The sequence below is a fragment of the Sphaeramia orbicularis genome, chromosome 12 (assembly GCF_902148855.1).
Source record: "Sphaeramia orbicularis chromosome 12, fSphaOr1.1, whole genome shotgun sequence".
NCBI classification, from domain to species: domain Eukaryota; kingdom Metazoa; phylum Chordata; class Actinopteri; order Kurtiformes; family Apogonidae; genus Sphaeramia; species Sphaeramia orbicularis.
Genome location: NC_043968.1, coordinates 63771907 through 63786311, shown reverse-complemented (window position 1 = coordinate 63786311; position 14405 = coordinate 63771907). Strand labels below are relative to the sequence as shown.

Sequence of the window (14405 nt, the reverse complement as noted above, 5' to 3'; positions counted from 1 at the left end):
CAAAACAGTTTTTCTGTTAGGTCACGGTTAATGTGAACTGTTCAATGCTGACGTTCGGTGTAATGTATTAAAAGGGTTGTAATTTGGCCCCATGGCCACAGGTACCTGGCTGTTTCTGGTGCCTCTTGGGCCGAGTTAGGATTTAATCTTTTGAAGTTAGCTTTTTTTGTGCTTTTTGTTTTGGCTGCTCAACCTCAAGGCAGAAAATTCTAAACTGAAGTCTCAATTCTCTGTGTGATTCTTTCAGATCTTTGAGAATAAAGGAGCGATGATGGGATGTTCGAATCCACATCCCCATTGTCAAGTAAGAAACACAAACGTACATGCACACAATCTGTCTCTGACTCAGTCGTAATGCATAAAAAAATGTTTGTATGGTTACTTTTGATATGAGGTCCGATACAGATGGCTAGTTACCCTGTTCTAAATGCAACAGATGAACTAAATATTTTTATTGTTTAATTTAATTTAATTTAATTTAATTTAATTTAATTTAATTACCAAACTTATAACCTTTAATTGCCTTTCCAACAGTACTCAGCATTAATTACATCAATTAAACATTATTCAATGTAGTACAACTTGGACCAATTTAGAAAGATGTGATTGAAAACAAATAAGCTTCTTGCCAGAAAAATGCATTTGGATTCTTCCTTCAGTAACGGTAGCAGTGTAGAGTCATGTTTTATCCTGTTATTTTTTATAGCATCTTTGCCTTATAGATAGGGCTAAGCACAACTGGAATTGGAATCGGAAATGGAGTTATAATATCCATGTAAAATTGAAAAATCCCCAAAAATTAAAGTGCAAAACATCTAATTTAATGAGATTCAGGGAAATCAAAGTGCAGAAATTAGAAAAACTAAAAAAATAAATACAACTTCTGTTATCTGGTGATTTTGTGGATTTAGTGACACCGAGTAGAGACATACTATCTAAAACATGCATTTTTTGGTACTAGTTTAAGTTACATGTTTGAGCTGATAAAAATACACATTTCAAAAGTAAGTGAGTAGTCTTTGCCTTTTTCTTGTTCACTTAACCAATCACAATACAGACAACAGTAATTACAGTATGACTTTTTTACCATATTGTGCAGTTGTTTACAAAATGTAAGTTACTCCCAACACTGTCCATAGATGCATACACTTTACAAATGGTTTCAGTCTTGTCTAAATGTGGAAAATAACACCAGTACATGAGAGCAGCTCTTAAACACACTTCTGCTGCTTTCAAAGTGCAGTGTTGACATGAAATAACGCATCGTTTTATCACGTAGGCACAAAAAAATCTGTCACACGGTCCAGTTTACACATGCGATTGGATGCTGCTCCTTCAGAATGTGTCAATGAAATGAAAATGTGTTAAGAAGGACTCACAGAAAAGGTTTAAGTGAGACAAGCCCAAACATAGGAGCTGCTAATTAGAAGTGCATTTTTTATTCTTGTGTGATTACATCTTGGAAACTGCTCTGGCATCATTTTTACTTCTCATTTTAGTCTGTTAGATTTTGACTTTCTAAACGATGCAGCATTGACGGTAGAGTTACATTATTGTTCTGTATTGCTCAGGTGTCAGCTGAAATAATTCTGTGGCTTTTTCAGGTTCTTGTTTAAGAATGCTGTCTGGATTCACATTAAGGTGTCATGACAAAATAAAATACAAGTAACAACAAGAGAGGAAAGAGGAGAGAGAGGAAAGAGGAAAAAGGAGACTTTTAAAGAAAAAGAAACAACAGCATTAAAACATCTCAAAGTGTCATATCTGTTTAATGCATTCATTAAATCTGCCCAGGATGAGAAATAGAAGCAAAGGTCTATTTACATCTGTGTAATGATGTTTTTAAGGTTGAAAAATTAACAGCAGGGGGCAGTATGGGAACTCTGTATGTATGTTACTTTTTAGGGATATGATTAATGCATTACGTTAGGATGCTTAAAAGAGTAAACTCCAACCCAGGAGAGAGAGATTGCTATATGGAAGATTAAAGAAGAACCCCTATAATACATGAACTCAAATACAATGTCTTGTATTTCCTCATATAGTCATCAACAACTCAAATGGTATTTTTACCTCCGCCAAGGAGGTTATGTTTTTGCCAGGGTTTGTTTGTTTGTTTGTCTGTCTGTTTGTTTGTTGTAATGGGATAAGGGATAATGGATAATGGGATAATGTTGTAATGCAACATAACTCAAAAAGTTACAGACAGATTTTGATGAAATGTTCAGGGTTTGTTGGAAATGGACATGGGGTGGGGGGGCCCACGGGGGGGGGCACTGATCAGCCTTGGCGGAGGTCTGCGAAGCACTCGGAGAGTGCAGACCTCCGCCAAGGCTGATCAGTGCCCCCCCCCCCGTGGGCCCCCCCCCCCCCGATCACCACCAAAATTTAATCATTTCTTCCTTATCCCATTTCCAACAAACCCTGAACATTTCATCAAAATCTGTCTGTAACTTTTTGAGTTATGTTGCACACTAACGGACAGGCAAACAAACAAACAGACAGACAGACAAACAAACCCTGGGTGGGGGGGCCCACGGGGGGGGGGCCACTGATCAGCCTTGGCGGAGGTCTGCGCTCTCTGAGTGCTTCTAGTTGCTCATGTTTTTTTTTTTTTTTAAGAATTTGAGACAACTTTAAAATCAAGCTCGTCAGGCTTTGATGGAGCTTTGTAAAAATTTTTAGCAGTTTTGCTGCTTTTTCTTACTGTGCACATTTCCCTTAATAACAATATCAAAGACAAGACAAGAATATTGTATATGTGTGCGAGTGTGTGTACAGACAGACAACTCCTTCAGGCCAAATGTAAGAAGCACAGATGTTAAATTTTGAAGAGTAACGGACAGAAAATGTTAATCATGGTTTGGAGGCAGCATTGCCTCTGATAACTTTGGTCTCACTGGGCCAGAGCTGCATCTATATTTTTATGTGAGTGGAAAAGGGAAATTTATGCCTCCAGAATAATAATATACTTGAACAGACCAAGCTATATATGACATAAATTCTTTGAAGTTCTAAGAATTATGTGCCTCTCAGGAAAACACTGTTTTGACTCTGTATTTGCTTAGTATGTGTTTCACTCTTAAAGAACAGCACTTAGAAAATGAAGTTGTCATGTGAGAATTAAAAAACTGGAAATAGGTTTTTGGTTTTCCCATGTATATTATCTCTCCTTTTTAAGAATCAACATTGTGGTACTGGAGAGATGATAAATCTGTTTACTTACAAAAACACAGGTGTGCAAATAGACCCTCAGCTACAGATATTGGCATGCCTGCCGATCCACACACATCACTGAAATTGCAGAGGCACCATGTTTGCAATAAGAGTGCACATTGTGTCTGCCTCTTTTTGTCTCTCCAGGACTGTAAACATTGTACAGCCCAGACCCAATATTTTAAAAACATTATTAACCAGGGAGGTTATGTGATCTCTCTGTTGCAGGATTATGCAAAAATGTACATACATGGTGGAAGGGTAGGGCATGGGCCAAGGATGAACGCCTGAAATTTTGGAGCAGATCTATGACAAGAGAATCTGGAACTGTTTTTGTCTATTTGTAACACATGAGAACCAACCTAGAAGTTATACTGGTGGGGCTACAATTAAAAATGAAAAAGAAAACAGGATGTCTGAAAGTATAATACCACTGATGGCCACTGGGGGTGGTTCGGAAAAGTCTTTGCTCCTGTAGACTGTCATTTTGATGTCATTTGCCAATGTCATTTTGATCTAATCAGTTTTATTTGGAACATCTAATAAATGATCTAGGGGTTGAAATGTAACGTTTTTGCTAGGGGGTTTGCTTAGTCAGACTTTCTGTTTATTTACTAAAATGCATTTTTTCCTGACTGCCAGCTTGACTGTTGTCATAGTTTATAGGTTCCACTAACAAGACAGAAAAATCACTTTGGTATGCAGCAGTTGATAAAGTTTTCAGTTTTACCATGACAGTAAGCTAGCGGTTAGCATTAGCCCTTCTCTGACCCTTTGAGTGCCTGTAGTTTAAGGTTAAACTGTAAAGGTTAACCCTCTGTATTATCCCCATAGGGAAATTCAATCTTACTAAAACTGATAAAAAAAACAAACAAACAAATAAAAAAACAGACACACAATGGATAAAAAGCTTCTAAAACACAACCAGAAGGTATAAAAAATAAAAGTCACACACTTGTATTAAAAGCCAGCGTAAATAGATATGTCTTTAAAAGAGATTTAAAATGCTCATGTGCACATATGCTCAGTTGGAGCAGTGAATCCCCATTGAAGACGTTCTGAGACCAGTTGTTTGTCATTATTCTTGTCACTGGCACTCACAGGATAATTAACCTATGTATACCTGTTTTTATGGAGGAAACCAAATGAAACCTGCTGTAGCTCTGAAGTTCAAAAGGATGGAGGTCTGATTGTCCTTTTTTCCTTCCTTAGACTACTTTTGGTAGGGTACTAAATATTGCAGACCAACAAGACTTGCAGTTTTGGAGATACTCTGACCGAGTCATTTGGCCATCATAATTGGTCCCTTGTGAGAATTATTCAGACCCTTTTCCTTGGCCATTTTGCGGCTTCCAACACATCAAATTTGAAGAATAAATTTTTACTTGGTGGCTAAGATACCCCTCCCATTGAAAGGAACCATAGTAACTGAACTTATCTGATTGATTATACAAGGTGTCTCTTTACAAGTTTACAATTTAACAAATTTATTACAAAAGCAAATGAATAGACACATCTCTTGAAATTATTACAAAAAAATTAAAAATATATATTTTTTTGTCTCATTTAATACACCTCTATATTAGCACCATTAGTTATACAAAACACATTCAGACGGTACTGGATTTGTTTCCATGTTGACTGTATCATAGCCTCATCAATGGTGTCAATGACATCAGTGATTTTTTGCTTCAGGTCGTTGATATCGCATATCTTTGTTTGATATACGATATATTTAACATAACCCCATAGAAAGAAATCCAGGGGAGCGATATCTGATGAAGGAGGTGTCCAGGGAACTGGACCATCCCTTCCAATCCACCGATCTGGAAATGTTTGATTCAGGAACCCACCAACATGCAGTCCCCAATGTGGTGGTGCACCATCTACTTGGAAAATGATGTTTGGTTGAAGGTCATCCAGTTGTGGTGACACATATTCAGTCAAAAGGTCAAGTTAAACATTTGCAACAATTGATCTTTCACTGAAGAAAAATGGATCATTCTACACCTACACCTCTATGATATGTAACATATGTGTCATTTGGTCACCTGTTGATTTTGTTATATACCTTTTAAGTTATTTTACTGTGTTGCTTCTTAGTGACTGAACTTATTCACTCACGGCATTTGACTGTGAGTGCATGTTTAAAGCCTTTATTATGTAGGTACTAACAGAAGTGGTGGATATGCAATGTATAATGAGTGATATCATCACCTACTACTGATTTGATTGAGAGATACCTAATAGTAGAAATATAATGTACTACTTACTACTGTATGTACTACTGTACTATCTTTTCTTGTACAGTTGAAAAATATAAGGTTTCATTTTTTTTCTTATTAACCAAACATACATGTCTAATACATGGTGCTAGTGTGATGCAATCTTATCTACATTTTCGTTTATTACTTAAATGAACAGTTAGTAGCAGCATGTGATGTCTTCTGGATGAACGTTTTCTTAAAAGCACCACCTCATTTTGCATAGTATCTTACAGGACCTTAGGGAAAATGGTCTTAAACATTAATAATTTACATGAAAATTAAGGTTAAAAAAGGTTACTTTATTGCATTTGCTTTATTACAGATCAAGTATTATTCATGAATCTAAAACCAGGATAGTTTAGATATATGATCTGTGCCTTGGAGGGAAAGTCAGCATGACATGATGGTAAAATGAATCAAAATTAAAAAATTATGAACCTTCTGATAATCAAAATCTCCTCTTTTACATTTTCTCCATGAAGGCAATACACCATTTTCTGTATCTGTAGAAGTGTTTGACATTGTGATCATTTGCAGTGCGTTGAAGGTGAAAATCTGAAAAAGGCTTTTGTTAAATTTGTCACATAACCTGAAACAGCACATCACACCTCAGATTATTACTCTGTTCACTGAAAACGACCTTAAATTTAGTTTTAAAAATGACTTACAGTATTTCCCAGTGTGGAAAACTGGACTAGAGGGCAAAAGAAAGACTTTGCACCTTCGGCTGAGGAGAAAAAACACACAAACAGTAATCCTCTTTAGAGCAGCGGTAACTGATCAATATTCAAGTAAAGTTCTCCCACTCATCGGAGCATAAATAATATGCTGCATGCTCCGACAGTGTTGTCTTTAATATTTCTATCTTCTCTTGTATTCATTAGTTGGATGGATTTTAGATTCCTTCTATACTCAAAGCCTTAAAAGCTTATCTCGGGGACTGATTTGCCACATTGCAGTGTTTCAGTTAAGTGTTGGCGTCATTTGGCACTCTGCTGCTTTTACACTCAATAAAGTAGCACAAAGTGAAAACATAAACAAGCTGAATGTCTGCCCTGATGTGCAGTTTTCCATAAAAAGCTTGTAGAAATGCAGCAGACTAACATTATGAAGCATACAACCATAATCAACGGTGTTTGTGGAGGCAGGTAATGCAGGGTCTTCTGAAAAAACAGAAACACTCATCTGTTTTGTAACATCACGTCCTATTTTCTCTGTCATTGTTTATTTTATATATAGTAACCTCTTATTTAGACCGTCTGGAACAGTGTGACAGTTGGGGGCTGATGAGAAAAATGTTTGCCTCTTGTCTCTGACATCAAACCTAATTAATATGTTTTTTGCTTAAGAAGTGATTAATGGTAATCAAAGAGATAATGTGTTGAATATTAACTGAAAGGCTTACTTCTAACACTTGACTTTAATTAGGTTCTATTTTAGTCATTATATACCTTGATAGACAATTAGACCCAGTGCTTTTACAGGCATTTTTTCAGTTCCGTTTAAAGTTAATACCATTTTCATGTACTTTTATAATGATCTGGATTAATATACAATAAATCAGCTGTTAACATATAATAATCGACCATACTGGCATTACATTTCTTATGTTATGTATTTTTGTGTCTATCTTTATGTGAACACTGAGTACTTTTGTTATTTAAATGAGCCAATGTATGAAGCAGAAACTTAAATATCCACAGTGTTTCCATTCAGCGCTTATAGAATTACTTTACAACAAACCTGTATTTAAAAGAGTTTCTGACCTGTACTGTGGCAGATTTAGAATATCTAACTTAATTTGCTTTGGCAGCTTTGCTTTGGCACCCAAAATTATCTACTGATATAACGTTTGATAAATAAAACGCTAAACCTATCAATATGTTGAAATAATTCAGGAAAAATGGAATTTGTAATCTTTTCATGGTCATCAGATATGACCCATTTAGATGTTCGGACGCTCCGTAGTGAATGTGGAAACTCCATCATCTTCTACAATATTGATTCACCAGTAAAACCCATGGAGTTTGATCAATGACAGTGGATGAGACACATATTCAGTTGATATTTTTGCTGAAAAAGTCACTTTTTCTTAAATTTTCTCTGTTTTGACAACAACCTTTGAATTTATTGAGTTTTCATGAACATGAACATGATCTGTGAATTAAATTTAGAAAAATACACGATTTACACAGAAAAATGCAAAATACAGAGGATAATATTATAATAAATGGCAATAAATCATTGAAGAAAGGTTAAATAGAGAGAAAACTTAATTTTAATTTGGGAACTGTCACAAAAGTAATGGTGGGTCTTTATAGTTTAAAATAACGATCAAATCTGTAATCTGTAATAAAGACTGAGACCAAGAGAAACAAAATAAAATCCCACTCCATCCTCCCTCAAATCTACAGCTATGACACTATATCATATATGTTGTTGCAGTCATTTGTGATCATGGAGGTAGGTAAAGACTGAGGAGGCTGCTAACTGTCATAACATTTGTGACATAACATGTACATAGAACATATCTCTAATAAGCATCTTCTTTTGTTTTGTTCCCTATAGGTTTGGGCGAGCAACTTCCTGCCTAATGAGCCGGCTCTGTCTGACCGCAGTCAGAGATCGTACTATCAGAAACATGGAGAACCACTGTTGCTGCAGTACGCCAAACAAGAGGCTGAGAAAAAGGTATGACATATGCACATCTACTTAGATTTAATTCACAATTCATGAGAAGTTAGATTTTTCATCTATTTTAGTTACATTCTTGACATGTTTTAGGTGCCATTTCTGGTTTGCACTACATTTCCCAGAATCCCTTTCAGCCATGCTTTTTAAAAAAAAAATTGAGTTTTGTTTTTTGTTTTTTTTACCAATTACATAGTGAGAAAATATGCTGAAAAGGCCTCAGGCTTTATGGGTCAGATATGGTAAATCAAGCAATTATACATGCTTTAAATGGCATGTTTGATTTAATTAGGTGCTTGTTATGCTGGAAGAATCACTCGATGGATTACCTCAGTATCCACCCTTGAAATATGAATTTTATGATCATGAGTAATATAATGAATGGGAATGGGAACACTAAAACAGTTGTAGCTAACTGCACGGTAATGGCTCATAATAAACATCAAAATAATTGTTTCTAAATTCACTTTCAGCGACACTCTCCTTGCTCCATTTACTTCAGTTTTTTTTCTTCCATGCTTCGCTATATTTCTTCTAGATATTCCTCTTTTCTTTTTTCTTCTCCCACTGTCTGTTAGTTGGTGAAGTGTGTGTTTGGACAGGAAAGATGCTCATTAGCATAATGCTGCAGCATCCGTCTTCAACCTGCGTGAAGATTAGGGAAACCAACTATGAGTGAGTGTGTGTGGCCATGTATTACCAACATTACGAGGACGCACATCTGTTTACTTGTTACTTGTAGGGACAAAACATAGGTATCTTGAACATAAAATATAAAATTTTAATGTTAAGCCTTCATTTAAGGTTGGGGTCTCATTGCTTTCATGGTTAATGTTAAAGTAAGTCTGCAGAAAATTGATGTTAGTCAATGTGATGTCCTCTAAATATAGAAAAACCAGATGTATTTGTGTGTGATTTTCCAAATGTGCGTTGCAGCAGTAATAATTGGTGACAGCCCCTAATACAGCGCTCAGCATATTAAGCATGTTGGCAAATGTCTTATTAGTAAGCAGATGCTGGGTGGAAACCGTGAACAAACTTTCTAAAGGAGAATTAAACTTGACAGAACCAGGGGCAGTTTTTTTTTTTTTTTTTTTTTGCTTCACTTCCAGAAGCTGCAGAGACGGGAGTTACTTATGAACTTACTTTATATTTAATATGCTTAATTTCGTGTCATAACTGCAGTTAAAGCCTTCACTTGTGTTCATCCACTGATACACCAGTCCACTGTGTTGTCAGTTTATCTTGCTCTAATGAGATTAATGGTGACACTTCAGCACCCAAGTGCAAGTCATCCTTAAAGTAATGAATAAATTATATGTTTTTGTCACTGTGGTTGTATTCCTGTACTGGTGTGTGTTTTGCAAGAGATTTTGATTAAACATTCAATCAATCTTAGATGATTTATGTGTGTTTATGTTTCAGTTTAGGTTTGTTTATACATAGTTTGAAGCTCAATATTAAATTAATTCTGTGTATTTTTGCATCTACGGTTCATTTGATATGAAGAAATACGTGCCAGTGATTCTACAGTTCAATTTAAAATGAAGAACACAGTATTCTATATTTATGCTATATTTAACTTCATTTATTCATTTTAGAGATTCATAAAAGCCCTTTTTTGACTTTGTAAGCAGCTAAGTTTTGTTTTCTGTTACATTCACCAACATTCCACAGAATCTGATGAGACAACCTTGTAGAACATCATGAAAATCCCTTTTAATATAAAGTTTTTCAAAGACTTCACAAGCAGCTTGCTCTCATATTCTGGCTTTCTGTTATATTTTGCTAAGATTACTTCAAATTTGTTTAGGCTAACTTTTAGGAATGTAAAAAAAAACAAACAAACATATTTTTCTAATGCTTTTTAGGACTTCACAAGCAACTGTCAATATTTAGTTTTTCATTCATATTTTCCCATGATTATACATAGAATTTAATGGGGGAACCTTTTAGAAAGTCATGAATATCCCTGTTTATATAACATTTTTTTAGGACTTCGCCAAGATTATATTGAATTTGTCTGAATGAACATTTTTTAGGAAATAATAAAAACCCATATTTTCATAATGCTTTACACAAATATCCTGGTTTTCTCTCATATCTCACCAAGATTGGTTGGAATTTGTTTTGACAACTTTTTTGAATAATATTTTATTATATATAATATTTTTATGGTGTTTTTGGGAGACTGCATAAGTTACTATATCTTATATTCTTGTTTTCAGTTGTATTTAACCAAGATTGCATAGAATTTAAATACACAACCTTCAAGAAAATCATAAAAAGACATTTTTCAAAGGCTTCTCAAATGGGTAAGTCTTATATTCTTATTTCCTGCTGTATCTCACCAACATTACTTAGTATTTGTTCATACAAAAAGTTATAAAAAAGCCCATTTGACCAGATCTGCTCACCAGATATTCCATCATAGACACTATTCACCAATCTTTTTGATTTACATTACATACATTTCTTGAAAATTAGACCAAAACATTTTGACTGCTCTCTTGCTTTTCATCAGTTCAGGCCTCACTTTTATGCAACAAATTGCAGCTGTTACTTATTTTGATTTCCCACTTCACACACTGAGCTGAAACTCACTCTGTGTCTATCTCAAGAGGAGTTTTTTTATTTTTTTTATTTCCCCATTTCTTTTTTAGCTCTTGAATTAAAGCTTATTCTTTTGAGAGTGACCTAAGAAACATAATTCATTCCACTTGAAGAAATGCTGTAGAGGCAGAACGGACTTGACTTCTAGCCTCTGATTCGTTCAGGGAGCCGAGCTGCTACCTGTTCTGCTGGGAGTGTGCGCGTATGAGGATAGCATTTTAGGTTTTGCAAAAAGAAGACACTTCAATCTCCTAGACAGATACTCATGGGAGCTGACCTTTATAAAATCACAGTGGAAGCAGAGTCTGTGTGTGTTTGCAAGCATAGCTTAAACAACTTGCCTTCGGTGGCTGGTGTGTGTCTGTGTGTGTGTCTTATTTTGCTGCTGTCTCTCTGACCTGAGGTTAGGGCTGTAAATTGGCACACTGCAGTGTTGGGAGCACTTTGAATTGGGGCTCGGATCCCAGGTGACTCTCCTGACTTTGAAACAAAAACTTTCTGAGCTAATTGAATAAAACTCTTTGGGATTTGGGGTGTTTGAGGTGTCTGTCTGAGGACATCCTCTACTTCCTCTCAATGCACCCCATTCTTTTGTTTCAATTTTCCTCTTTGGTCCGGCTCTCAATCTTTATTCTGCTGCTTCTTTAATCCTGTTAAGGGTGGAGGTGGGCTACTGTGAAACAAGAGGATGAGCGAGGTTGAAAAAGAAGACTTTGGGGGAGAACAATGTAGAGATATTGACCTGAAAGGTTATGAAGATTAATCTAGTAGTAATCTATTAGAAATGTGTGAATATCAGCACATTAATGAATAAATGAATATAACAATAAAGAGATTATATTATATTATATTATATTATATTATATTATATTATATTCGATTCAACCTTATTGTCTTTACACAAGTAAAAGGTAATGAAATGCAGTTTAGCATCTAACCAGAAGTGCAATCAGTAGATATACAGTATGTACATAATGTACAGGATAGATTTTACTATATCTGTACATTTTATATTATAATATCATGCTATGTTGTAATATTGTTTTGTCAGCTGTAATACAAAGTGTTTCAGTGTATTGTTTCATTCATATTTTGTTGTTGATAAAAACATGTTATCACTCATTTGTTTTGGATGTTTGTTGTGCTTGTTGGTTTTTTGGTATCACAAGGCAAAAAAAGTTTGTTACCTTTCAAGGTACTGTAATTTAAGTGGTTTGAGAGGACAGTGTACTTTGGGATGCAGATTTTTGTTAATCACAGGTGCTCTAAGACAGGTAGGGAGGTTATTCATTCATTCATCTTCTGAACCTGCTTTACCCTCATTGGGGTCGCAGGGGGTGCTGGAGCCTGTCCCAGCTACCTATGGGCGAAGGTGGGGTACACCCTGGTTGAGTTGCCAGTTCTTCATAGGGCCGACATATAGAGACAAACAACCAATCACTTTCACATTCAAACCTATGGACATGTCATCGGTAGGCCTATTGGTTAGCAGCACGGAGGAACAGAGCAGAACTGAGGCAACATGTCTAGGTGCAGACCATAATTTCCTTTATTCATTCTCACCAAAATGCAGGGAAAAATATTAACAAAAAGACACAGGTAAGAAGTTAAAATATACTGTCTATGCAAAGCATCATCCGGGTCCAGTCCAGGTTGCACGCACCCCACACAATGAAAAAGAGCAGCCTTTTGTAGGCTGTCCTATCCCCCAGCTTATCCTCTGCTGACTACACAGGTAGGTTTCCCATCCCCCCAATTAATTATTTAAAGATAAAAATTTCCCAAGAGTTCCACTATTTACCCCATTAACAACATATAAAAATATGTACTTTATTAAATCAACAGTGAACAATTTTAAAATATCCATAAGATAATTTTAATAGGTCATTCAGTTAAAACACCCCTGCTAATCCTGCCCCAATGGTCCCTCCCGGAACCTTCTTAAAGGTGCTCTGGCCCCCTGGGGACTCTTTTTGCCGGAACACCTGGGACCAGACACAAAGACACAGGCAAGTTTATCTCATGCAATTACCCCATCTATCTTCCATATTACCTATTCTTTTTCCTCTATTTTCAGACCACATTCCCCCCAAGAGCAACACAATGAAAAATAAATACTTTAAACATAATGTGCATGTCTTATTCAGTAATGGACTTGCTACATTACAGGGCAATTTTAGGTTGACCAATTAACCTATCAGTACATGTCTTTGGATGGTGGGAGGAAAATTAACCCTTTCGTGCATGAATTACGTGAACCTTAGTCAAGATTTTTTCTTGAGTATTGTTATTCCTCCTTAGGCATGAAAAAAACAATGCAGTTGAGTTTTTTTTTTCATGGAGTTACAAAAATGTCCACTCAGCTACCACGCATTGAAATTTTGAAGCAAAAAAACATGCATTTAAAACCCAATATCAGAGAGGGATATAAAAACAATGAAAAAAAAAAATTTTTAAATTCGCTAATCGGATGTTTTCTCACATTTTAACATATTTTATAACTAGTTATTACTGACTTCATGGAGATAATATACAAAAAACCCTTTTTGTTTAAAAAACAAACAAACAAAAAAATGTTAATTACAGTCTAAAAATTAGCAATTGATTTACACTCAAACATGTTACTGCAGATCAGGTTTATCAAGAACAGCAAAGTTACAGTAATGGTATAAATTGCAGTGTATGGGATGATGCATAAGCATCCACTGTGTTGGCTAATATGGAACTAAAACAACAAAATTCATGAATATATGAGAGAACAGCTGTAGACTAACTGTCCACTGTAGTGACCACTATGCATGAAAGGGTAAATACATTATTGTCAGATGTGACCTGGACACAGTTTGATGGCTGTGCTCCCTGTCTCATCATGGAAGTGTAGAAAAGTGGCTTCATGCTTCCTTAACAGCATTAAACAGCATCAGGTTAATCTGTATTTACATCTAGTCTGTTAATTCAGACTGAAAGGAGAGAGCTGCGCATTACATTTCATTACATTAAAATTTGGTGGGTTTTTTTCTCATGATTTGAAAAACCTAACTGTTCTACTGATTTTTTTTTTTTTTACATTGTGTTATTGTTTTTGTCTTGTTACAGCTTTTACATTTTAGACATTTTAGGGTACATATAGTATAAGGCTTCTTTTGTCTTTCATGAATAATTTAAAACCACACATAACTGTCTTATGCTGTTTTATTCTTCATGGTTGAAGAATCTTTCTTTCCATATGAATGAAATTTGTCCTCAGGATCAGCAGTGTACATTAGGCAAATAGAACCCATAATAAATAAAATTAAAAAGGATTGACATGTAACTTCATTGGTGCATATTCCTTGTCATTTAACACATATCATCTCATTATGTCTTTTATAAATAACATAAAGTCAAAAATAGATGTCTGGTTTCATCAGTCGGCCTTAAAACCTGACATTTATTCGATAATTTTTCAATACTGGCTAACATGAACATTTTTTTTTTTTTTTTTATCATAATAGCAGTTTCATCCACAATACCCAGTCATAGCATTTCTAAACAAAACACACGACAGAAACAAGTAGGACTGAGTCCAGGTTGTTTTTGTCTTGCTCATTTTCTGTTCTCAAAATACCCTCTGAAAGG

At 35.3% G+C, this 14405-nt stretch overlaps 1 protein-coding gene across 2 annotated transcripts in view; it reads left to right on the top strand.

Moving 5' to 3' along the window:
• The window catches only part of galt (galactose-1-phosphate uridylyltransferase), a 56397-nt gene that overhangs the window by 14777 nt on the left and 27215 nt on the right, over positions 1-14405 (top strand). For both annotated transcript variants that reach the window (XM_030148808.1, XM_030148810.1), the window contains exons 6-7: positions 248-304; positions 8052-8174. In XM_030148808.1, coding sequence (XP_030004668.1) covers positions 248-304; positions 8052-8174 — 180 coding nt within the window. The remainder of the gene's footprint in view (positions 1-247; positions 305-8051; positions 8175-14405) is intronic.